The following is a 26,525-nucleotide window of genomic DNA, read 5'->3' on the forward strand; positions in this document are numbered from 1 at the left end:
TGCCTCAAGGCTTTTGTAGCTTCAGGCTCTTGGTCTTGTTTCTGGGGCACCTTTTGCCTTTCAAACTATTCTTGAAATTGCCCTTCACTTATTGAACCTTGCTTTGGAAACCTTGACATTGATGGTTCTTAATCAGGTTCACCAATTATGCAATTAAATGGAGTGCAGTCAAGTTAGGAACTAGAGGAGCCAATAAGTCCATCTGTGCTTCATCAGTGCAGTTTATGTACTTAACTGATACACAGATGCCTAGAATTTGTTACAACACCAGCCCCAATTTTTGCCTACCACTACACTGTGGGCACATCTACACACCACCGTACACTGCCGTTGTTACTGCACTGTCATTTGTCATTTTAGACTTAAAAAATGATGGCACAGTAACAACCTGTACTGCGTCGTGCTGGCTGTGCATGGTTATTTCTAGCTGCTACATTGCTGTAGCAGTGGGCTATAAAGAGGGAGCACATTGCTACAGCAGTGTAGCGGCTAGTCATGTATAGACACCCGCAAACGCTGTGTTACTGCAGTGCATTGCTACGTAGCATTTTGTGTAGATGGACCCTGTATTATGCAGTTAACGAAATGATGGGCTTATCTGATCCACAGGTAAGTGGAGTATCCCCTACACCAAAAATACTGGTGAAGCGCATTTCTTGGCTGCCAGCATCCCAGTATCATCATGAATTATAGTCGAATTCAGTGTGCAGATGCAGACAAATGGGTAAACTTTTTTGCCAGTATATTTTTCAGTTCACAGTGAGAAGTACTCTTTTCTTCATGGTCTGCAAGACTGCTAAATTAGTTAAATTAGGAGGTCTCCTTGACAGGGTTGTTAGTTTGTTCTGTACCTTTAGAGAGCAGCTGTTTCACTTACTGATGCAGTTTTCTTACAGTGTAAAACAACACTCAAAAGTTCATTATTCCTGTATAAGATAGATTCATTTGTAATATTCTTTTAAACATTTTATTGTAGGGAGTTATGGTGGCAAGGCAAGTAAAGTAATAACATCTTTCTTTCTCTTGATTGGCTCATTAAAGGCAGTTTTCATATTTTGTAATCTTTTAATTTTAGGAGAGAAAATGCATTGTGCCCCTGGCAGAAAAAGAGGAAGTAGGTGAAGAGCCCAGTGACATAGAAGAAGGTGGCCTAGATCTCACTGTGGCACTCAAACCAGTTAGTTTCTACATTGCAGACAAAAAAGAAATGCTTCAACAGTGCTTCTGTGTCATAGGGGAAAAGAAATTGCAGAAGATGCTGCCTGATATATTAAAGGTATTGGAATATACTCATGTTCTAACACATTCAGGACAAGCAGGGCCGAAAAGCTTTCTGGTGTCTGTTGGTTCACTAAACTTACAACCATACAAATTAAAGCATCCTTTGTATTTCTTGAACAAAGGCTACATTAACTTGTAAATTTAATAATATTGTAGTGCTGATGCATTTCCTCTTGCATAAGCCTCTTTAAACTTGGTCAGAGGCTTCACAAAGATGAGGTGCATGGTCATACCGTCTGTCAGTAAAGATTCTTTGGGAATATTTTAACAAATATAGGTGCATTGACTATGAAGAATAGTTAGGTTTGCTGCTCATATGCAATTTTTCTTAGAATTCCAAGTGGAAACGGTGTTTACTTTGTCCTAAATTGTTGCATACCATCACTCTACTAAGCTGTTGCTATACTTCTTTGCTATTTATGCATCCAAGTACTTATACTTTACTCAGCATTCAAATAATCGAGATAGTCTTCACCACAACAAGGAAGTGCTGCTAAGTTCCTTTGTTTCTTAACATCAAGATCATTCAGAGACTGTGAATTGATTTTATATTTAAAAACACTTCATTAAAATTGTGTCTCTTTAATTTGGAATGAAATGCTTGTCAAATACAGAAGGGGAAAACAGTGAAATTATAGGGCATAACTTTATTATACCACAACTGCTTAAACTGTTTGTGTTTGTTTAATTTATTATTAGAACAATCTGTGGGCTGAATGGTGGGGACATCTGCTGTTTGAGTTCTGAGAATGATTTTGGAACATCCTTTCAGGCTTATAAAAATAAAAAACACAAATACCATACAATTTCGTAAGACTAACAGCCTCTGCTGATGAAAAGCCTACAATTGAAATGTCAGTTTTGTGATGTAGTTGGTGATGAATGGTTTGTTTCCATCATTTTTTGTCTGAAAACAAAATTGTTATTCTGGGAGTAGGAATCTTCTAATATGACCAGAATGGACTTTTTGTTTGTGAATTCTTACTCAGTAGCTTGCCATCCCATCCATCTCTTCTATTTTTCCTTGCTGAGACTTGTTCTCTTTGCTTCTTCCAAAATTACTTCTATTTTTAACTTCTGAGGAGGACAGCAGGCCAGTTTTCCAGTATAAAACACTGAGCAATGATTGATTTGGTATGCTGAAAAGAAAAACAAATCCAAAAATAAAACAAACCCTCAAACAAAACAGTATCCCTTCCCCATCCTAAGCTGCAGGCAGAGCTCTTGTTGGTCACAATAATTAATATACAGTAAAAAAACTGAGAGGACACAGTAGGGGAATTCTAACCGTATGCAAGCAAAAGAGATGGGGAAGGGAGAAAGAATACTACAAAGAGCCTTCTATCCAGTTCTTGTCAGGGGAGAAGATGGCCAGAATGCAGTGTGAAGGGAAGTGAAATGGAAGTAGAAAATCCATCTAATTTCATAGTACATGTTTAAATGCTCTGTGAAGAACGTTAACTATATCTTTATCTTTTTCTGACCACCTGACGTATTTCTGACATCTTGTCTTGCTTTTGTAAATACAATGACACTTGGTGGTTACTGACAGTAGAGCTTTGATTCTTAGGACCTCTGCCACTATAAGCAGGAGCTTCTAGCATTAAAAGGCTTAATTCTGTTTTCTCAAAGTCACATGGGCAGCCTTAGAATCCTGTTTGATCCATCTTCTAACAAGACGGAATGCATAAAGTAAGTGTGGGTTATAATTGGTTTATCAGCTCTTCCTTCAAACCGATGCCGCATGTCACAAACACCAGGAGAAGTATAGGAATGTCGAATAGTAGACACTTTTTTGGTGTAGTTTTTCAAAATTATATCTTGATATTTTGTTAGTTTTCTGGTTTGTTTGGGGTTTGGTTTTTTTTGTTTTTTGTTTTTTAATGTTAAACACCCAACTGTGGGAAAACTTACCTGCCCCCTCTTTAGGCCCAGCATCTTTTTTCCATTAAAGTTATGTGATGAGTGCAACACCTTACCTTGCAATTTGAGCTGAATGTTGCTTTAAATGTTTTGGTAGAAATGGAAAATTGGTTGTGACTTTGTATGTAATGCTCTTCATCTGAAATTTTGAGAATGAGCATATGTTTTGTTTGTCTTCCATCATTTTCTTAGAACTGTTCAATGGAAGAAATCAAAAGACTTTGTCTGGAACAGTTAGAGCTTTTATCTGAGAAAAAATTGCTGAAGATTCTCGAGGGTAAGAACTAGCTTTTATTCTTTATTATCCTACACTATTGTGTTCTATGTTGTCATCGTTTCCAGTCAGAGGAACCTATCTTTCAAAATAATCTTATAGTGGGAGATGCAAATAAATTTTCTGAAAGCCCTTAAAAAATAAACTCCCTGTACAGTAAGAAGTTGCACTGTTTGGTTAAACAAATATTTTTCTATATATTTAAATCCAAATATAGGCAATACAATAATGGAAAGGTCATAGGTTTCATATCAGTAGTGCCCAGCCTTCTGGCCTCATGGGCCAGATGGTGATCACATGCCAGTTGTGGGTTCGAGCCATGGGTGCAATCCAGCATGCTGTCTGAACCCGCACACCCGAATCCAGCTACCTGCTGGCCTGATCCTGTAAAGAAGGCCACATTATCTGGCCCACAAGGCTTCCTGTGGGTTCAGAAAATTGGCAGTGGGGAATTAGCAGTTAATAGTGCCACCTCACCCCCACTGTCAAACTTCTGGACCCCTGGAGAGCCCTGTGGGCTGCACAACATGGTTCTGCGCACCAAATTTAAGTGTACCTACACCTACTTTATACTTACTGACAGAAAAATGTTATTCAAGGTTCTCTACTTGCTAGATTTAGGAGTCATCAACTACTTTTGACAGAAAATTGGATTTTCACCAAAACAGGTTTTTTATGATAAATGTTTGCTTTTTGTGGAAAAATTCAGCGTTTTATCCAAATCTTTTCCCCCATGGAAACTGAAACAGTGCTCTTGAATTGAAACATTTTGTTTTGGGTTGATTGAACAGTAAATTGCTCTACCTGGATCACCACTTGGTATAAAAAGAAATAATCTTTTACCATTTTTAAAAAGTAGCAGACTACCTCCTGTGTAGCCCATTTGTGTTGCTTTTTTTGCTTGGGTACTGTCATGCTATGTAGCAGCAATATGGAGACTTTTTTTCTTCCTTGTTATGTTGTATGCCAGGGCTGTCCAACTTGTAGCCCACAGGGCACATGTGGTCCTCAAGGGGTTAATCTCCATTCGGGTGCTGTTCTCCTCATTGTTCTTATTGCTGCTGGGATCTTGGGGCTCCACCTACATCCTCCACTGCCTGTTCTCACCCCTGGGAGTGGGGTATCGTGGGGAAGTGCAGCCAAGCCCATGAGGTTGAAGGAGCCTGCTTCTGAGGCATTCAGGGGGACCTGGGCACCCAATGTGTGTGGTGGGGTGGGGCTCATGTAGCATAGTACAATGCGTTGTGGTGCAGGGGGGTGCAGACAGCATGGTGGTGAGGCACTGGTGCATTGCAGCAGAAGCACCCATGTAGCACAGCTTGCAGACCGTACAGTATGTGTGGGGCTTGTGGCCCTGGATGCTCAAAGGTGGACAAACCTATTGTAAACAACTAAAGCAGCCTTTGCTGGAGAGAAATAGTGTGCCATATTTTCCTGTACAAATACCTGAAGCAAATCTGAATGTTATTAATTAGTAATTAAGTTTTAAATGGTGATGTAGAACAGGCTACGTGGTTTCAAGCCACCATATTCCAGTATTTGGCATGCTGTCTGTAGCTGCCTTTGTACTCCGTACTTGGAAGCTTCCACCCCATAGGCCTGTGGACTCTCAGACACTTGCTAGGCCAGACCTACTGTTCCCTTCCCAGCACATTTTATTGACAGCATTCCAGGGCTGTGTTGAGCTCCAGCTGGAAAGTTCTCCTGAACTGATGTAGTCCCTTTATATAGGTCAATTGTATGGGGCTTAAATGGTGCTTGCATTCATCTGTCAGTCCTTGCACTAAACTCTTGGTGAGTACAGTATCAAACTTGGAATCACTACTCTATTTTTTTTATTTAACACGAAGATAACCGAAGAACAGTACAGACTTGTTTGAGTTGGTAGGCAGCAGCTGCCTCAGATTGCTTTTTTTTTTTTGCTGAATTCAATTTAAGAATATCTTCTTTAGCTGGAGAGGCTATGCTACTGGCTGAATAGTATTAATTGTTGCAGACAATATCAGCTAGGAAGGTGATATCTGGCTGTGTATCTCTCACACACTGAAATTTCATGTATCAAGGTGAGAATGGGACTGACTCTGATACTGATGAAGATGCAGATGAAGCAGACAAGACTGGAGTTGAATCACTCAGTCAGTGAGTAAAAAAGCCTTAAAACTGCCTAAAATTTTGAAAGAGATTTTTGTTTTCCTTTGATCATGTATGTAAGCAGTTCACAGTAGCGCTAAGGGGGCTGATATGCCCCAAATCCTTTTTCAACTAATCCAGTTGAAAAAAATATGACTCCTATCAATAGCAAGCATTTGTAGAGTTGGACCATAACACTGTGGTCCCAGTCTGTGTTCCATAGAATGTTAAAGGTCTGCAAAGTCAAGCTGAGGAGTTTACAGTTAGTCTGTGGTTTGCATCCACTTCCCTTCACAATTAAAAGTTTGATAACGGTGCATGATGCTCCATAAGAAATTGAGGATTGACAGTGGTCTGTTAGTCAAGCACATTGTGGAACCATTGCTCAAAAATTGTATCTACCTTGAAGATTAAGTTATATTGTTCTAAGCATAAAACAGCCTCATGGTCTCTTTCCTTTTCACTACATTTCCTGTTCATAATTCCCAGTCCTGTGAGAAACAAAGTATTGCTTTGTTCATTTAATAAAAGGAAAGTTTTAGTCTCAAGGAACACTAAAACAACATGCGTTGTACCAGATGGTGATTATCCTATGGAAAAATTCTACAGAAATGGAAGTTGATTATGAAACTCTGTATGTGCAGAGCAGGGTGCAGGACCCAGGGCAAATCAGCCTGTGTGGGGCCGCACAGGGGGTGCTGAGCAGTCGGATGTGAAGCCGGCGTCAGCACAGCATTGTCGCTCCGCGGGGCCCCGCAAAGCATGGGACTCGGGGCACTTGCCCCGATTTGCTGCCCACCTCCGGGACAGCTCTGTCTGTTTGGATACCTTACAAGGGACTTGTATGGATAGTCAGACTTTCCTTCATGTGTGGTATAGATGAGATCACAGGTTTACCTGCAGCAATTCGATTGCAGGATCACAGAGAAATAAGAACAGATGAGAATAGAGATCTTTCTTCATTTTTCCAGAAACTTTATGTTCTCTGTAAAACTGTTTAAGTTTAGTTTCAAGATGGTAGCATGCTTTTTTGTGCAATGTGATAGAATAAATGGGCCCAGAGTGTCAAATATGCTAGGATGTTCCTATCAATGTATAATTCTAAAACAGCTAAATAAAGTTTGAGGCTTTAAGAAGAAAAGACAGACTCTACCTGCTTATTCCCAGGTGTAACAATCACCACTTAACAAAAAAAAAAAGACCATTTATTAAAGGTACATAAAAAGAAGGAAAGTGGTAAAGCATTAAGTAAGGCTTTCATTTTAATAATATGCTTTGTTCCCTTTCCCTTCAGGTACAAGCGCAGGGAAGGCCCTGTTTGACAGATTTTAAATATTATATTATGCTATTTGTTCTTTTGGGGTGGGGGGAAGAGAAATTTAGATGCTGTGGAGTAATCACAGTTGCTGTTAAGAGACAGATCCTATTACCTATTATGCAAATCAAGAAAAATGTACCCAAGGGGAAAGAGAAAAGTAGCAAAGATAAGAACTACTTTTTTTTTTTTCCTCTCATGTTCTTGCAGGCTAACTGCTAAAGAAACACAGTCCCAGGTCACATTCTGATTAGCCGTTCTGACTTCTAGCAAACTTGTATACCTGTATTTGGCTAGTTAAGATTTGTCTTTTAAGCTTCTTTAGTCAATTGCTTATGGTATAGCGGGGGACGATGCAGTCTCAGGTAGCTAAACCTCATTCTTAGTAAATAGAAGGCAAAAGGAGAGAAAAAGGAAAAGATATATGTTGGATGATGATATAAATTTGGATGGTGAAGACCAAACAGCATCAAAGTAGATCTGGGGGTCGCAGGAGACGGTGGGGTTTACAGAAATGATAGCAGAAATTTAGCTGTTTTCAGGCCATGCATCCTGTGGTGGAGTTTTAATTTCCATACTCCTCTCCCCCCCCCCCCCCCCCCCCCTTTTTTTTTTCTTTTTCTTCTTTCCTAAGCAGTGGCTCGTTGTGAGTACTCTGGACAACAGTCGGGTCTAATATTTGCCATACCAGTTTTGGTCCATTTGATTTCTGATTTTGATTCTCCTTTTGTTTATCGCACACAATTCTAGGACAAATTTGTTGTTTAATTTATGGATCTTTTTTTATTTGGATTCTGCCAGTCTTTCATTCTGCAGGTTTTGTTGACTTTTTTTTTTTTTTTTTTAAATAAAAGATATAACCTTGCATTAAACTTCTGTCCCTCAGACATCTTGTGGTTCAGGGCTCCATAGAAATCATTGCCAAAAACTATGGTTATGGCAGATATTTTCTTCACTTGCAGTTAATATTAATAATACCTATCTGGACATTCATTTATAAAGGTAAAATGAGAAACACAGAGCCTTTCATCCAAAATGATCTTTGTAGCCCTTTACAAACTATTGATCTGATTCTGTGAGGTGCTAAATACTCCTTATGGTGCGTATTGAATACCGTCTGCTTTAATGGAAGTCAGTGGGCAGTCTTATTCCACTACTGAAAGATGGCTGCTTCTAGCATGATGAACATAATAGCCAGTGAGGCAAAGAACCTGTTAGCCAAGATAATGAGGAAGGTTTCTAAACCTGGGAAAAGTGCTATGGATTTAGTATCTAGGGTGAACCTATGACCTGTATATTTTAGGGTCTAATTCAAATGTTCCATAAGCAAATAGTAAAATACGTGAACTAACTTTCTACCTCAAGGCTATAGGCTGAACCAGTTCTGCCTGGATGAAGGGAAGTAGTTTGATGCCATGTCCAGATGAGTGCAGGTGTTTGGTTCTCTGGGAACAAGTACCAGCGGCACACCTTGTGCTGCTACTACTTGTCTCTGGGGAATGCTGGTGCCACACATGCTCGGACATTCAGCATGGGTGGGATAGGGGAGGCTGTGGGGCAGCAACTACGCTGGCCCCCGCAGCCTTATCTGGGACCCTAGGAAGCTGCAGCCATGCCACTCCTGCAGTTGGGAGCCTGGCTGACAGCCAGAGTGTAGCTCTGACTGGCCAGGTTCTGGTTTTGGGTGGCGTGTGCTCCTGCCACATGTGCTGCCCTGCTTTTCTTCCACGTAGGTTTTTTTGACCTCCTGGGGTAAAAAAAATATATATATATCCCCCGCATGGCAAGGTAGCAGTGAGGGAAATGCCTGAATATGCAATATGTGTGCACCTCCACATACCACAGGGCCACACTTGTTTGGGTGGGGTCTAGGTGTTTAAAAACTAGATCACAGCATGTAGCCTTGACTCTCAGTTAAAATAAATGGAGTAACATCCAGGTAATGCAGGTAAAATAATTAGTCACTTGGGGAGGGGGTGACAATGATTACACTTAGTGAATAAAATATAGTAAAAATAAAAAATGTGAGGGGGAAAAAAGGTTGTGTTGTTTGTTTCTTTTTTAAACTAGTGTGTATCTGGCAGCAGTACACAGTCTATTTGCTCATAGCAAGTGGGAAGTTTTCTCAGGCAAATACCATTAATCTCTGTAGGTTTTAAACTTAAATGTAAAACAAAATGAATCTGCTGCCATTGTGGCTGCAACACGTGCAATGTAGCACTATCTTCCAAAGTGCTAGGCATATTGCTTCAGTGTTTTTTTGTTTCCTTTCATAGCTGTGTCATAGCAGAAGGAAAACTATCCAGAATCATTGGTTTGTTTTCACAGCAGTCGATCAGAACTTAAATGTCAGCAATGAAACCGAAAAAGATCAGGCTGTTTTCATGGTGGTGCTGCTGGTAGACAAAGCTCTGAGGAGTAGCAGTATCACTGAAATAAGAAATAGAGGAAAGGGATCAAAACTAGAACTGAGCAGTGAGGGGAAAAAATTGAAAAACATATACAGGTGCTTCCCTGTTTACAGAAGGTAAGGTGAAATGGGGTCAAATTAATGGATATTTTGTGCCTATCTACAAATGCACAGTAAGATGGGAGACGGTTGGGAATGACAAAGTGTCTTTTTTTCCCCTTCTGTTAATGAAACAAGATTATGAGGTTGTTTGAAGTTTTAGAAATGTATACAAGCTGTAAAGGATAGAGGCAAATAAGCTCCAGGTGCAGCATATCTTGGTAAGAGTCCTTTTGTCCCCTCCTTGATCTAGAATAGTTGGGCCGAATAGTTGAGGTTGCCTCTCACATCTTCTGAAAAGCATTTCCTATTTCCAAAGACATTCCCCCATTTGAGCTGGCATGGAGCTTACATAATTTTAAAAACATGCCCATCATTACAAACAATTAAATTTGTTTCTGGATATTGGTGTGTCTGGCTAGTGGATTTGGTTTTCTGCAGTTAGTTGTCTAGTAAGTCTGAGCTCGGTGCATGCCCACAGCTGGGTAGGACATTCTGATGGCATAAATTAGAAGAAGTATGGAGGGAAATATAGGAGCTTTTTGAGGAGGAGAAGTGGGGGCAGAGAGGATCAAAAATAGAAAAGAATAGATGAGGGAGGAAAAAAAAAGATTTAACAAGGGGAAAGGGTGAGAAAGTATGGAATGTGAAAGAGGAACCAATGCTAGGGAAAAGAAAAATTATAGAATTATCTCTTGTTGGCAGGGGAAGGGGTACTAAAATAAAGTGAAATCAGGAAGAGAAAATGTCTAACAAAATCAAGACATGGCAAGCTGTTTTAATCTCTTAAAGTTGACAGTATTTTACAGTCAAACTCAACCAGCCAGCAATAAAACTTGACAGCTTTTTGGTTCTTTGAATTGCAGGGGCCACATAGTTATACTTCATTCCAAGTATTCTTAATCTTTGGTTTTAGTAGGTGTTAAATTTTTCAGGGCTTGTATAATTAATATAAATGCAACTTTAAAGTCAGTAAGAGCTTTTAGAATCTTTCTTCTAGCTGGGGCTGGACCACATAATTGGGCAGGCAGCTTGAAGATGGCACAATTCAGAAAGTAGTGGGAAAGCTGATATTAGAGTGAATTTATGTTGTTTGTAATTACTGGCAGGTTTTAAAAATGATGTAAGCTCTGTGCCAGTTCAAATGGTGGAATTCATCTTTGGAAGCAAGGAATGCTTTTCAGAAGAAGTATTGCCAAAGGATATGCCTTATGGTTCTGTAGAACACAAGTGAAAGTGCTCTAAAGTGTAATCTGTTAAATTTTCTTTACTCCTGGATTATATTAATGAAATAACATTAACGTTTTTTCTTCTGTTTTTTTTAATTCCCATTTGTCTCATTTGTTTTCACAGACATGTAGAAGTGACAGAAAAGAATGGGATTTGTTATTCACAATTTGCAATCAAAGATTTATTCACAGTTTGAATTATCTTTGATCAATGGCTTCTTTGGCCAAAGACTGCTTCCTCAGTCCTGCTGACTTTATTTTATTAATTTAAATAATGGCATCAAGTCTAAGTCAAGATTTTTGATTACTCTGAATTTTTGAGTGGAGTAGTTTATTAAAAGGTATGGGTTTTTTTTTCATTTGTCCAAGAGTATCCGACTATATGCAACAATTAATCTGATAAAGTAAAAAAGAACATTTTCTCTTAGTCCACTGGCTTGAATAGCAAAAACATCTAACTCCAGCTGAGGGATTGACTTGCTAGGGGTATTTCTACAAGGCACAAAGATAGCTCTGAGAAGGCTATCTACATACCAGCATTAGTACTGTGCTCTGCTGACAAGTAACATAAGACTAGCCTTGGTGAACTGATGTGCTAATACAGCTATATTATTTCTGATATCTTATCTAGCTTGTATATCTCTATACTGCCTTGTGCCTTACAGGTATCTGAATTACTTCCAGCAGGTCCTCATGATGCCTCACACAAGCTGCTAACTTAGGTAAACATTAGAAATCAGCTGAAAAATAATGATTCTTGGTTTCTTCAATCCCAGTACCATCTAGGAAACTCTTCTAAGCTGTAGCATGTTCTGTTACCTTGTCATTCACCTTTTCCAGGTCAGAAACTGTCTCGAGAGCTTGAAATCTCCAGCATTTGATTAGGCAGAATTGCAGAATCATGGCCCACATTCGTTAAATCTGTTCTTTTGCTTAACATGAAAATTTCAGGGTTTTACTACATTATTTACTACAACATTTGCTTCTTGGATGCTATTATACAGTACAACACCATTGCATCAATAGAATTAGGACATTCCAGATTTTTAGCTAACTGAGACTATAGTTCACTGAAGGAATTGGCTAACTGGGGTTTTACAGAGCTGGCCAGGTATTCCTTCAGTTCAGTCCAAGCAGGTTCTTAAATAGTTTTTCTTCTTTCCCCACCCCCAATCTTCACCCTTTCCTTTCCAGTTCCCTTGGCAAACACTTTTTCCCCTCTGGCCTACTTCTCTAGTATATTCTGAGGGATTTCAGGAGCCCTGTTCCCCTGGGCATCAGGGTGTCATTCTTGCAGCTTCTTGTGGGAGCCTGGAGGCTTTCCTTACAATATTCTACTTGACTTGCCTCCTGCGAGTGCACCCAAAGGATGGTATTAATAGGTAAGTCAATACATGGGACAAAATATACTGGATACAGTTAACTTCAATGATATGCATCGTTTATGTAAGTTGGGCAAGTTATGTTTGTTGTGATAAGCATATTTCTTCTTTGCTGTTTGGAAATGTTTAGAGTAAATATTTGCATTTAATCTGCAACTGCTTAGAGGGTTTTGTCCACCTTCCCCCTTGGATGGAATTTTCTTTTGGTTTGGTGTGTGGAGCTTGCAGTCTAAACATTTACCCTTGTTTTAATATGTTTTTATTTGTGGATGTTGGCCTGCACCCAGGCATTCAGTCTGCATCTACTGGATGGACTGGTTAGATGTGCCATTTAGAATCACTTGTAGTGTTGGTCACATTGTTAACATCTGGCAACTGTTTACATCTATTCTAGTCTCAAGGTCCTCTTTATTTCACCTACCACAGCCTTAGAGCATATTCATTAGTGCATTAAAACAGCATGATTCACATTTATTACGATTACTTCTTCCTTTTATTCTGTTAAATTCTTCTTCAAAAATAAAATTTTGTCTGTATTGCATCTATTAGTGAAGATAGGTCAGTGAAGTCCACCCTGCATTTTGAATGGACAGTGGTAAAGATTTAGGTGACTCCTTTACATTTTGGAGGAGATTGTTGCAGAGTCTTGGACTAACCCTCAAGAAAGTTGTCCCCGCACACAGTCTTTACTCTGGCAAAAGACAGTTCTGATCTCCCAAAGCTTACTTTATTTTTAGGTATCTCATTTCCAGATTGTTAAATATCTGGACAGGCAGGGCCTTCGACTTGTTCTTGTACAATATAAGTAGCTGGAGGAATGAGTGATTTGGTAAGCTCAAGGTTTAGGTTAATCCCTATTCTTCTGATGAGATGCATTACTGACATATTTGAGGGCTCTTGAAGGTAGATGGTTTCTGGCCAAGGTAGATTCCATTGCAGTAAACCAGTGGACAGATAACTGAAGCCAAATAAATGCATTGCATCCTATGAGATTGTATTCTAGCAAGTTTTAAAAGGCAGAATGAATATTCTCAGATGTTGCAATGTGAGAACTTTAGTTTTGGGGAGAAGTCAGAGGTTCCGCCACACCAATTGTCAGGGTGACTTCAGAGGAGACTGAAGTGTGATGACAAACCTTTGAAGGGTGTGTGTACACGTGTATGCACGTTCCTGCAAACGTAACTTTCATCTTGCCTTGGTTTAGCTTCAGCCAGCTGCTCTTCACTGTTGAACTGATCTTTGTAAATACTTAGGTAGTTTGCTGATGTGTATTTTTGTATGTTTATGAATGATAGTTAGATCTGTGTTATACTGGCAACTATTTTGTTTGAGCCCATGGTGGCCATCCAAACATCTTGGCGTAAATGCTCATTAAAATCGGAAACGACAATTGTTGAAGGACTTGGTAAGTGGGTGGTAAGGTGGCAGAGGTGCAGTTTCCCATCACTGCCTTTGGGAGCATCCCTAAAGGTAATAAAACTGGTTGGAAAGTACTTATTAATTGCATCTGTAGTAAGCTGCAGAAATATCTCTGGGTTGATTTAAAAACAAAACTAAACTAAAACCTTGCTTTCCTCTTTTTTTTCTGCTAAGGAGCATAGGCTTTTCGGTAGTCTTCAGGGTCTAGGTTCTGATTCTATCATGTTGGCAGTTCTGGAACTAGGAAATGTGGAAGTCGGCTATGTGGCAGCTTCTAGATTCCCTTGAAGGAGCCTGAAAAACCATGGCTCTTTCTGGGACTTCTGGCTTCTGTTTGTGAAATGGGGAGAAGGAACGTAAGCCCTAAGAAGCCCAGTTCTACAAGCGCTAAAAGACCCTGGAGCTGCTGGAGTGATCAGGATATCAGCTTCCTTGTCTCCATAAGGGAGCTTCAGAACCTTGGAGCATCCTGGGACCCTCGAGACTTCTAGGGTCTTTGCTAGTAAGCGAGAAGTCTAGAAACCATGGAGACCATCAGGACTTCCAGGTTCCATAACGTGAAGTTATTGGAATCAAAGGTCTGCAAAGCACACTTGGTTTTATAAAGCTCATACATTAGTACATTGCAATTTAAAACCTTATGGAATTTCTGATTTTTAGGAAATGGTGAATTTGGTTTGGTTCTGAATCAGAATGAGACCAAATTTTAGAATGTAGAAATTTTCTGTGAACTGGAAATCCAGAGTTTCTGGGAGTACTCAAGCTGTCTTAGTGCATTTTTTTCCAGGACTTCTGCCACCACCATCATGACTAAATTTCATTATAAGCCATGATGAAATGTTATAGAGTAGTCCAGGAGAGAGTATGGATTTGTGCCCTCTGTGTCAACAGCAAGAGCTGTTATCATTATTAATACTGTTTCTGCTCTGCATTGGTCTGAATCTAAATTGTACATAATCTAAAATATGTTACATATCACCCCTTATCACACGTAGCTGCAAATGCTAGAAACTTGTTAGAGGCCACAGGTTACTGTTGTGAACATCTAATGCTAGAAGCTTTTACAAGATAGGGAAAAGCACATATGTATAGGAGAATGGCAAATAGCTGTGGGAAAGGCGGGGGTGGGGGGGTAGGGGCAGAGGAAGTCGCATCCCTTCCTTTTTGCCCAGGAGAGTTCTTTAACAAAGGAATAAAGGAGAGTAAAAGTACTGTATTTACCTGAATCCAAGACAGGTTTGAATTTAAGATGCCCCTCTAATAGTTAGATACTGTACATGAAAAAATAGACTTTTGTTATAATTTTCCATGTACAGTATAAAATCTAACTTATTGGTAGGTCATCTTTAAATACAGTGTCCCAACCACTGTGGCAGGAAAAACAGCAGCAGAGGGTAAGGGGCCAGGCCTCTGCCCCTTGCCTCTCCCTGCCTGTACCCCCTGCTGTCTGCATTCCCTTGCCACTGGCCTTCTGCGGCAGCTTCAGCTCCAGGGCAGTCACCAACAGTGGCCCAGAGTCTATCCAGGTTGGGGCTAGGCCAGAACTGAAGGTAAGTAGGGGAGAGGAAGTGTGGGAGAGGCATCAGATACTGGGGGGGGATGGATGGATGGATGGAGATGGGTTGTGTGGTCTCCCCCATGCGCCTCCCACTGTGTGTCACACAAGCCCCCACTGTGTGTCCCCTGTCACACAAGTCACCCCAGCCTGAAACTGGAGCTGACCTGCTGCCTGCCCCAGACGACTACTTGAATCTAAGACTAGGGTTTTTTCACCATGTTGATGGCGAGGAGGAGGGGGGTGGGGGCAGACTTCATCGTGGAGTCAAGCAAATACAGTATCTGAGTGAATAAATGAAAACACTTGTGCAATACAGTAGCTCTTGCCAAACATAAAGCACTGCCTCCAAAGCCAACTTAAATGTCAGAAATGTTTGAATGATCTAACCTAAAAAGATTTTTTTTGTTTGTTTGTTTGTTTGTTTTAAAGGAAATTGGAGCACAAGTTATGTTTTTAAGAATAGACTCCTAATTAAGAGTGGGACATTGTGCATTGAGAATCCTGATTATGTTTTTATCAAGAAGTCCCGCGATTTCTGGCAGACCTTAAGGTGGACACTTTTATAATCCATTTTTCTCTGTTGTCCTAATCTACAATGTAATAACTGGATTTTTCATTAAAAGAAAATGTCAATCACAGGGATTTTGCTAAATTTAGTAGGAATTACTCCTTTATGTGGTTTAGAAACATGTTCATATTACTTTTTTAATGAGACATTTTCTGGTAGTTCTTATTTAACCACTTTTTTCAGAATTTAGTTGCAGCTTTTTGTATGGTTCATACTTTTTTGGTAAAACCTAAGGATCTTATTGATTCATGTTTGTAATACTACTTGGACTCTAACTTTGTTTTAATGATATTACCTTAGGACGAGAGTCCATGCTTAATATTTGTGGGGACTATACCTGTCTTTCTTTTCAGTATTAAAACCTTGATGGGCATGTTGTCTTTGTTACTAGAAATTCACAGAGCAGAAAAGATTTATTCACTGCAGTTGAGTTCCGTACACCAGAAAACATAATTCCTCAAAACTTTGGCACTGGGTATTTTTCTATGGGCCTAACTAACCTTTTAGGTTTTGTCCTGTGTGCAGTTAAACCAAAAATTAATAACTTATAATGTCAAATAGACTGTTTCTGTTCCATCAAATAGGAGGATGCACCATAAAAACAAGTGACTCACGTGGAAAAGAAAGGTGACAAAGAAATGTTTCTCCACAGAGTAACACTGATTCCTGGGCAGGCAAGGTTCTTTGGTTAGATGTGTGATCTCTTTTATTAGACCAACTGAATAGTTGGAAAAAAGTTCTTAGCAAGCTTTCAGGCACAGTCACCCTTCTTCAGGCATAGGGAGTCTCTGCTGCTCTGGAACTCCAAGGAATGAGAGAAGCTAAAAGTGTGTTAGGATGTCAGTGAAAATGTAAATAGGTAGAGATAAGCAAGACAAAAGGTAAACCTGGGGAGGCGAGGGGGAAGAGAGCAGGGGGAAAGAGAAAACAAAATAAAGGTCAGAGGGAGACAATAGTGATAAAATACAAGGTAGAAAAGAGGCTGTTAGTGAAAAAGGGATCAGGAAAGCAGTGTAAATAGGTAGAGATAAGCAAGACAAAACATAAAGCAGGGGAAGGGAGGGGGAAGAGAGCAGGGGGAAAGAGAAAAAAAACAAAGGTCAGAAGGAGACAACAGTAATAAAATACAAAGTGGAAAAGAGGCTTTCTGTGTAAAAGGGAATAGGTGGAGATCAGGAAAGTAGGAAAGAGAGATGCTAAAAATGTGACAGGATGTCAGTGAAAATATAAAAGGGTAGAAATTAGAAAAACAAAAGGTAAAGCAGGGAAGGGAGGGCAAAGAAAAACAGGGGACAAAAAAGGCCAAAGGAAAAACACTACAGTGGTAATAATAAGGTAAAAAGAGGCTATAAAAAGCAGGGGAAAGGTAAGGAATCAGGATGAAAAAGGGTAGAGAAGACAGGGGGAACGGGAGGGGAAAAAAGAGAGATGAGAGGTCAGGTCAGGCAGGTACCAGGTGAATCGGGTGTCAGGCAGGTTATAATGTGTCATAAATCCAAAGTCTATATTGAGTCAATGATTTTTAGTATCCAGTAGGTTGGTGAAGTGAAGTTCATAGGCTTGTCTATGAAAGGTGTGTTGTAAGTTCCCTTTGAGGATTAGAACTGAGAAATCAGAGCGGGAGTGGTTGTCCTGTTAGAAGTTGCCCCCACAGGTAGCTAGGTATTCTTGTCTTTGATAGATTTTCGGTGTGCATTCATTCTGGTGCACAGTTGTTTGGTTTCTCCTACGTATTTTCTATCAGGGCATTTGGTGCACTGGATGAGAGAGATTACATTTCTGGAGGTGCAGGTGTAGAATCCAGGAATGGTGATGGTTCTGTTGTGAGGTATAGTACTTGTGGGAGTGGTGGAGATGTGTTGGCAGCTTTTGCATTTCTTGTCCTGCCATGGTTCAGATCCATTGGGTGTGGTTTGGGTTATAGGGAGTTTGCTCCTGGTGATGAGATTAGCAAGGTTCAATGCTTGTTTAAAGTCTAGGATGGGTGGCTCTGGAAAGATCTCTTTTTAAGAATGGGGTCTTCTTCTAGTATAGTTTGCAATTGTTTGAGGATTTTCCATCTAGGTTCCAGGGAAAGGTGATATGTCATCACTAATGGTGTGCAATTTGTGGGGATTTTCTTGTTCTGCAGCAGATTTTCACGTGTACCCCAGTGGCTCTTTCAAAAATGCAATCTATCTCTCTGGAGGAGTGTCCTTGTTGGCTGAAGGCCCTTTTGAGATTTGTGAGGTGGCGATCACGGGTATTCCTTTTGCTGCAAATTCAGTGGTATTGGAGAGCTTGCTATATATTACAGCTTTCTTGGTGTGTTTAGGGTGATTGCTGGTTTTGTGTAGATATGTATGTTGGTCCGTGGGTTTCTTGTATATGGTAGTTTGAATTTTTTTTCTTGGATATATATCATAGTGTCCAAAAAGGAAATGCTGGTGTCAGAGTATTCAAGTGATAGTCTGATGGAGGGGTGGTGATTGTTGAATTTTTGGTGGAAGTCCATCAGAGACTGCAGGGTTTTGGTCCAAATGATGAAAATGTCATATATGTATCTTGGGTATAGTAAGGGTCTGATGGTGCAGATGTTGAGGAAGTCATCTTCTAGGTGGGCCATAAAAAGATTGGCATATTGTGGGGCCATTTTGATGCTCATAGCTGTGCCCATGGTCTGGAGGAAGTGTTGGTTGTTGAAACTGAAGTTGTTGTGTTTGAGGATGAAGTATTTGAGTTCAGTGATATCCTGAGGTCTGTATTCTGGGTTGTGATCTTGTAGATATGTGAGGTAGGCTTGGATGCCATCCTGGTGCGGGATGTTGGTGTGTAAGCTAGTGACGTCCATGGTGGCTAGGAGGGTATTGCTGGGAAAGTGGTCTATGTCTTTAAGTTTTCGCAGGAAGTCAGTTGTGTCTTGGATAAAACTTGGTCTTTGGGCGATGAGCAGTTTTAAGATGGATTCGATGAAACCTGATATTTCTTCCATGAGGGTTCCATCATGGGCGACTGGTGCCTTCAGACTTGGGGAGGGGGAGGGGACGGGGGCAGGAGAGGTCCTCCAGTGGCCAATCGCAGTGCTGCTGGCACTTCTCTCAGCACTTCTTTAATTTCAGGCGTGGCACCAGCTGGCGCTTCTACCTGGCACCCCCACTACCTGGCCAGTGAGGGCCAATCTCAAGGGGGGCACGTGCCTCCCGTACCTCTCCTATGCATCGCCTATGGGTTCCGTGGTTGGAAAGAATAGGTCTGCCAGGGTTTCCTTGTTTGTGGATTTTAGGGAGCAGGTAAAAGGTCCCTGGATTGGGTAGTGGAGGGATCTGGGTCTGAATTTTTTCTTGTAGTTCCAATGGAAACGATGCGATGGTGGTTTTGAGTTTGGAGGAGAAAAGGGAAGTAGGACCGTCCTCTAATTTTTTTTTTTATGGGAGGTAGTGTCAGAGAGTTGTCTGTTGGCTTCTTTTATGTAGTCTTCACAGTTAAGGATAACTATGGCTCCTCCTTTATCTGCTGGTTATATTACTATTTGGTTGTTGGATTGTAGAGATTCTATGGCCCTTCTCTCTGAGAGGCAGAAGTTGTTATAGTGGTGTTTGTTGTTGAGTATTTCATTGTTCATTCTTTCTCTGAAGCAGTTGATGTAGCGATCGATGTTTGAGTTTTGTCCACTGTTAGGTGCATTGATTCCTTAGCACTCAGTCAGGAGAAATGTACTTTTCCTTTTCTAACAGGAGGAGGGGAAGGAAGCTTCAAACTTTAGTTGTCATTCATTAGCTGAGTTTGGAAAGAAAGTGAGGGGAATGCCTTTTAGAGGCATTGCATTTATATTACAATAGCGTATTACCTGCATCCTGTAGCTGAGGAAATACAGAGATACTTCATTTGGTTTAAGAAAAAAAATCTGTTTATAGCTAGTAGGTGTGTGGTTACACCAGTGTGAATTCATAATGACCTAGTAAATTTGGCTCTCTGTTCTTACCTGTTAAATGTTTTATTAAGAATTCAAACCAAATATAGACTGCCCTACCACGGCTTGGCCACAAGATGGTGCAACACACCTACTTATTAAAATCCAGCTGGTGAAGTTTCATCAGCAGTCCAGTCCAACCCAGCCTGTTATGACAAAATAAAATGGCCTGCAAAAGATCACCTTTGGGACCCCCCAAAATTCTTTATTGACACAAGGGGCTCTTTACAGAGGGGATGTATTTTTACTGAAACAGTTGATGTGGGTTACAGAGCTGTGAGTGTTTTCTGCAGCATGTTAGATTTCCAGTTGATAGAAAATTCTTTTTATATAACAAAAAATAAAAGAACATAACTATCTGCACTGCTTGTGCTTGATGCAAATGGCATAGTTAAACATAAGAGCTTGCTGGTAGGCTGCTGCCAAATGTGTGATTTGATTCCTGAATGAAATTTGGCTTTAAGACTCAGGACAGCGGGAACTTTAATTACCAAAGAGGTGAATCTTCTTGGCTTTTTTCCTCCTGGAAACTGTTTGGTTGTATAAGATCAGTCCATGCCTCCTTGCCAAGGAGCAGCAATACTGCCATCAACAATGGAGATTGCCATTCAGTTACTCCCCTTGGCAAAAGGAAGGGAATAGGACATTTGATTGTGGGGCTGCCAGGGGAGGAAGAAAAATCGGAACCTGCTTTTAATGTGTCTAAAGGATCACATAAAGCAGAGCTAATTTTCTCTTGGAATCCTGTTTTTATTTAGAAAATCTGTGCGCTAAAACCTGTAATCCAGCCTGAAACATCTGTGGTCTTCCAGATAGAGGTCTGGCTGCTGCAAGAGAGCAAGTAAAAATAAAATGTTTTTGCATGATAGGGGGAAAAGTCGGATCAGGAATAAGCAGATTCTGTAAGCAAACTCCTTGCTTAATAATGCTCCTTTGCCTTATCTGGGCTTTTTTCTTCCTGGTTTCTATTTCTCTTTCACCTCTGCTTTGAAACGTCTTATGGAGAAGAAGCAGCACATAACCCTGTCAGTGATGTACTCCAGTAGGACCAAATGTTCATAATGTTTTATGCGACCCTTGCATCTGTGCGAGTGGCTAGTCAGCTTCTCAATTGTTTGTTTGTATAACTGAATGCTTGTTTATGTTGCTATAATTATGTAAATTTGTGAGAGAAATAGAGAGCCAATCAGAATTGATTGCAGCCTCTGTTTCTGCAGAGGGGAAGTAGCCATCAAACTAACAAATTCACCTGCATCTGAGTAGCCTGTGGAAACAAGACTCAGGATGGTTAGGAATAGAAAACCAAGTAAAGAGGTCTGCTCTGCATTGACTTGGTAGCCAGGCATACTAATCCGAATAAGGTCTTTAGTAGTCCACTAGAAAAATGGATCTGTAGCCATCATTTTTTAAAAAAAGAAATAACTTGGTTAAGGCCATACCTGAAAAATAACTGGTTAGGTCATCAGAACTGAGCCTGTAAAATGAAAATACAGTAAGATCTCTGGTAGTAATATCCTTTTTATGGTCTGATTGAGCTCCTGCAATGAGGTTGGTTGCCTTGATTACCTATTAATATAATATGTATTTCACAAACTTTAGACAAGCAGTTGAGGTATGAAATTGGGAGAGGAATATAAAATTTTACTGCCAAAATGCTCACTAAACTTAACAATTGGACTCTCCTATGATTTGAATATCCTGCTGTGAGCAGTATCCTCCTTCCTCCAGTGTATCTCACAGTCTCTCATTTATATTTTCCTAGCTTGTATAAATAATGTCATCTGCAAATTGTGGGGAGAAAGCATGCCACAAAAATGTATTTTCTTTACCCCTGGGCTCTTAGGCTCTCTCATTTATTTATTTATTTATTTATTTATTTTGCATCTGTACAGCATGAAGCAATTCCAGGCTTGATACCTAACAGGGAGGCTGTAGGAGAAAATGGGTATTGAACATAACTCAATAGTCCAGCTGAATTTGCTTTTTGAAAAGCAATTCCTTGATAACATTAGTTTTTTGGTAAGAAAGACAGGAGGTTTGGTATTATACTCATGAAAATAGCTATTTAATTCTAAAAGAAAAAATATCTCTTGAGTATACTATGTATTTTTTCTTGGCTGCATGACAAATTGTTCTGAATTTTGGAGTCAAGCACTTCATACAGGGAAGATGCTGGCAATGATTATTATTCATTTGAAGGAACAGTGCAGCGAGGATAATTTATTTGGCTAAGTGTATCGCCAGGCAAAGCAGAAAAATGCAGTGGTTCTTAATTGTTTAGAATAGGTGTAAAAATACATGTAAAACCCTATTGGCTTCCCCCAGCCCCCCTAGAAAGAAACTGGTATGTTAGGCTTTCAACAAATACAATTCTTTGACGGAAAGGAAATGTTTCTTTCAACAAGTTGTCTTTATTTTTTAAACTATACAAAGTAAATGTGTTCTCATTTGTTTCCAGACAAGACAACAGCATAGATTCTACTTCTTATCTGAAGGAAGACAACAAGCTGGAAAGTCTGGAATCAAAACAAGGTATGGATCAGAAAGCTGAAGTCTTGCACCATTAGTGTGAGGAAGTGAGTGATTTAAAGTATTCAGGCTTATTATTGAACTTTAGGGATAATTACAATTATGTCTCCTCAGTAGGTTCAAATGACTTGGGACATCTGTCTCATAAAAATGAGACATTGGGTAGTATAGAAATGAGGCCAAGAAGATTTTTTTTTTTTTTCTTTTTGAGTGAACCCTCACTCCAGATCATACATCTAAACTTCAAAATGATTGAGCGATCAACTCTTTCGTTGATGCTGCATTGAGGACGTCAGGCTCATTGAGAGGTTTTGCAGCTTTCATGCTGAAATACAATCGTGGAAAGCACTTAGTTTTGTCATTCCACCTCCTTCTCCCACTTCCTCTCAACACACCTGGACACACACTCTTTAGCTCTCTTTGCTCAGATGCCTATAGTAATGCAAAGCCACAGAAGATGATAATTTGTAATTTTCATATACAGTAGGATCCCGCTAGTGATGCATCAAAAGAAAAGTCTCTAGTTCTCCTTGTTTATACTTTGTACTCCATAAAAAAAAAAGTTTAAAAATAAGACCGAATCCATAAACAAGTACTCTTATGGTGCTGGCACATTTCCACTTTGCTACTCAAATGTGTTCAGTATGATGAGCATTTGCAGCAGGCAGAGGTTTTCCTAATCTATTATAGAAACATTGATTGCTCTTCCTAATGCCTCTAGAATTTAAAGTCCTAATAACATAAAAGGAAGTATTCATAAACATCCTACAAGTCCATTATAAAGTAGTGTGGGGACTTGACAAAATAATTTGGCAAATGTTTATAAGCAGGAACAGATCTTTACGTCCATAAATTAAACAAGTTGTTATAAGCAAAAGTGCGATTCCCTTAAAAAAAACCAAACCCAAAAGTCGGGACTATGCCCTCAGCATGGGTTTGCGCAGTTTTCAGCACCTGAGTATGGAACCCTTGGCTTCCCTTAGGCATTTGCCTCTGACTCCCAAACAGTCTTTTTATAATCTCTTCTTAGCGTAACTAAGTGGAGGTGACTGAGGCACTTGCCCCTGGTGCTGACTTTGGCAGGGGCAGAGGAGGAGAGATGGAAAGGATTAAAAAATATTAGCTGCTGTGGTAGCTACCCTGCATGCCATAGAATCATAGAAAATGAGGGTTGGAAGACACCTCAGAGGGACATCTAGTCCAACCCCCTGCTCAAAGCAGGATGGTGTTGCTATAGCCCAGCATGCAGAACTTCTCAGTTTTGTCTGTGCTCTCTCCTCGGCCATGTTATATGCAAAATAATTGCTTGTTTTCTTCAAGGGTGGCTATCTGATCCAAAAGGTCTGCATCCCTACTTCCCAATTTTTACTCATACCTCTATCCTGATCAGTAGAAGACAACTATTTTAGCAGCTTAAACTCCTCAAATCTGCAGCACTGGAACTAGGTTGTACCTAGGGAAGCTGTGGTCCTTTAGTGCTTAGTAGCTTAGCTTGGAGAGAAATTAATATGGTAGTAGGGTTAGAAAACTTAAAGCCATCCCAGATGGAGAGGGTCTTTGATCATTTCTGTCATTTAGAAGCATCTAGAATAACTTAATATTATTACCCTGCCTTTGTTCTTTTAAATCCATTTTTCTTGATATTTAGATTATCATATTCATAAGTGACTAGAGTAATATGTGTTGGCATTCCATAATGATACCTTTCTGCCAAATAACTGTTCCTGATTTAGTAGTTCCATTTAATCTCAACTGTATGTACTTTTTGTTTGTCTGTTTTGGCTTTTTTAGCCTTTGTGCAAAAAGTAGAGGTCCTCTAGCATAGTCTAGGTATTATTAGTTTACTACAGAATAAATTAACTTTACTCCATAGTAGAAGTAGAGTGGATGCATGATGCATAACTTTACTGTGGAGCAAGTCTTTGGCATGGAGGAGGGTAAGTTATCCTGCGAAAAATTGTAATGACTTGACTCGATATCATACATCCGCGACATTGAAGTCAATTATCAATGGACAGATCAGGCATTGACACCTGGTATAATCGACATTATTTTGATGTATACAAAACCAGTATAAATTAAACTAGGGTATGTGTTCATGTCTCTGTGCCCATTATCGATTACCCTATAAGGGCAGTTTCAGCTCCAGCCCAGGGCACGGAGTGCATGGTGAATCTGGCCCTGGCCCCAGCCCCTGCCAGGTAGTAGCAGCAGCAGCTCCAGCTGTGTGATGCTGTCTCTGGACCTTGACTGGCCACAGCTTCTGTTGACATCGCACTGCTGACTCCAGGCAGCAATGATGATGGCCTCAGCTCCGGTCCCAACCTGGGGCTGGTGGCACCTCTGGCTCTAGTCCTGGACCAGTCCCAGGTTGGAGCTAGGGCTGCAGTCACCTGCCCCAGGCCAGTAATTGAGTCCAAGACCATTCTTTTTTTCCCCCTCATGTTGAATAGGGGGGGTAAAAAAAAACTCATCTTGGATTTGAGTAAATGTAGTATTAGTAATATAGATTTGACTTCTGTGTAGGAAGCACTGCAACAACTGTTTTAGTTCAGCCATTGCCTGAACACTAACTACTTCCAGTATTTTATACATTTCACTGGGATTATAGCTGTTTCTATCTTGGCCTGTTTATTCTCATTTAGATTTGCTGGACATAGTAATAGTAATGTCAGAAATAACTTTTGCAGTCAGTAAATGCTTCAAATTCTGATACGCTGTATTCCTGTTTCATGAGGATCTAATATTATTTTCTCCCTGCAACTTTTATTTTTCAGTCCTGAGTCCTGTCGTCTTTGAACAGCTTTGCATACTTTTGAAGTAGCTAGTGAGAGGAATTAAATAGTCGGGGAGGGAGGAATGTCATCATAAAACCAGCAAAATTGTTAGGAGCAGTATGCCATGACTTTGTGAGAAATGCTTTAAATATTGCTTGTTGCACTATATGGAGTGACCTCGGAATTGACAGATTTCCTGCAGACCTCTTCCACTTCTTCTGTATTATCACAGGGAATTGATGACTTGCAGGTGATTGCTTCATTGTCCTTTTTTATGACTTTATCAACCACAGTATCATGATGGCTTTGGGCTATGACAGTAGCTCCACTCAAGATGTTAGCTTTAAAGAGCTTTTGAGAATATGGGCATAAATTGTAAAATATAACTTAGTAATCATTCTTCTGTGCTGGAGCCTGAGATGCTAAAGGAAAAAAGGTAGAAAAGGAGGGGGTAAGCAGAAGTGAGCAAAATATAGTTAAAAATGGAATTAAGTGTGCAGACATGAATTTTAGTCATAGCTGAAGGAATAAGTACAAGTTATCAAAATGAAAAAGATAATGAGAAATGCCATCCAAGACTTTTATTACTATGTAAAATTACAACTGGAAAAGAGGGAAATGAAGCTCATCAGCTAATTAAACAACATTTGTAGGCCAGTGGGGTTGTATGATTATTATGCATTGTGCTGCCACAGAGAATCTAAATTCTGGATGAAACCCAAATCTTGCAAGCAACACCTTTGCATGCGGGGTAGCTTCCTGTTCTGTGCAAATGGTGGGACAGGGATGAAGAACAGATCTCCAATACTTTTCTTTTTTTCCCAGCATCTCATGAGTTCCAATTGAATTACGTTTCTCTTTGTCTGTAAATAGGCAGTTAACTTTGCACCAGATTCTTTCAATGTAGCTTTTTTTGTCCCATGAAAATGCTGCTCAGTTGAGCAGTGTCTTTGGTTCCCCTGTAGCAAGACAAAATAATTTCCATTTGTTAATCCTACTGGTTCTTATCTCTTTTGATCTTCCATATACTTGGTTTCTGACCAGCTTGAGTCAGTAAAATTGTCTGCAAGATTCTTTCTGTAGGCAGTAGCTCCAGACTGCAGCTGTTGTTGAAAATACAGATGCTCAAGTTGCTGTGCATAAGGTGGCATTTAGGGAAAGGGCAATACTACATAGTTCTTCTGTGTAGAGGACCCTGAAGATGGCAAATTTTGAATAGAATTAAAATTAACGTGTGTGTACATTGACCCCCAATAGAGCAATGCTTACACTTTTAAGTCATAACTTGTTTAACACCATGAACCAGAAATTCTATATATTGCGTCCATAATTGGTTGCTGATATTTTAGAGCGTGAGGGATATCTGGTATGAGCCCCCGAATTCAGGAAGATATCCCTATTCAGAATTGTACATAGTACTTGGGGGTTTGGTTTTTTTTCTTAGTGTTCACTTTTTTTTTTTGTTTTTTGTTTTTTTTTTTTTTTTTTTTTTTTTTTTTTTCCCCCCTTACCTCCTCAGGATACCAGTTATGTCATAAAAGTCAAGAAAAATGTGTTTTTTCTGAAAGATTTTTTTCATCCTTGTTCATAAATGCACAATAAGTGCATGTGTGTGCACGCTCCCCCAGACACCAAAAAGTATTTTATTCTAGGTGAATACTTTTTTTTTCTAAAGCATACTT

At 39.9% G+C, this 26,525-nt stretch overlaps 1 protein-coding gene across 6 annotated transcripts in view; it reads left to right on the plus strand.

The window, feature by feature from the left end:
• CAAP1 (caspase activity and apoptosis inhibitor 1) overlaps nucleotides 1–26,525 on the plus strand; it is a 37,413-nt gene that overhangs the window by 1,013 nt on the left and 9,875 nt on the right. For all 6 annotated transcript variants that reach the window (XR_003094630.1, XR_003094631.1, XM_025206971.1 and 3 more), the window contains exons 2-5: nucleotides 1,076–1,276; nucleotides 3,397–3,481; nucleotides 5,542–5,617; nucleotides 21,996–22,069. Coding sequence is in view for 4 of the 6 variants with exons in the window: in XM_025206971.1 (XP_025062756.1) it covers nucleotides 1,076–1,276; nucleotides 3,397–3,481; nucleotides 5,542–5,617; nucleotides 21,996–22,069 (436 nt within the window). In the remaining 2 variants the exon portion in view is untranslated. The remainder of the gene's footprint in view (nucleotides 1–1,075; nucleotides 1,277–3,396; nucleotides 3,482–5,541; nucleotides 5,618–21,995; nucleotides 22,070–26,525) is intronic.

This window comes from Alligator sinensis, unplaced genomic scaffold (genome assembly GCF_000455745.1).
Source record: "Alligator sinensis unplaced genomic scaffold, ASM45574v1 scaffold940_1, whole genome shotgun sequence".
Taxonomy (NCBI): Eukaryota; Metazoa; Chordata; order Crocodylia; family Alligatoridae; genus Alligator; species Alligator sinensis.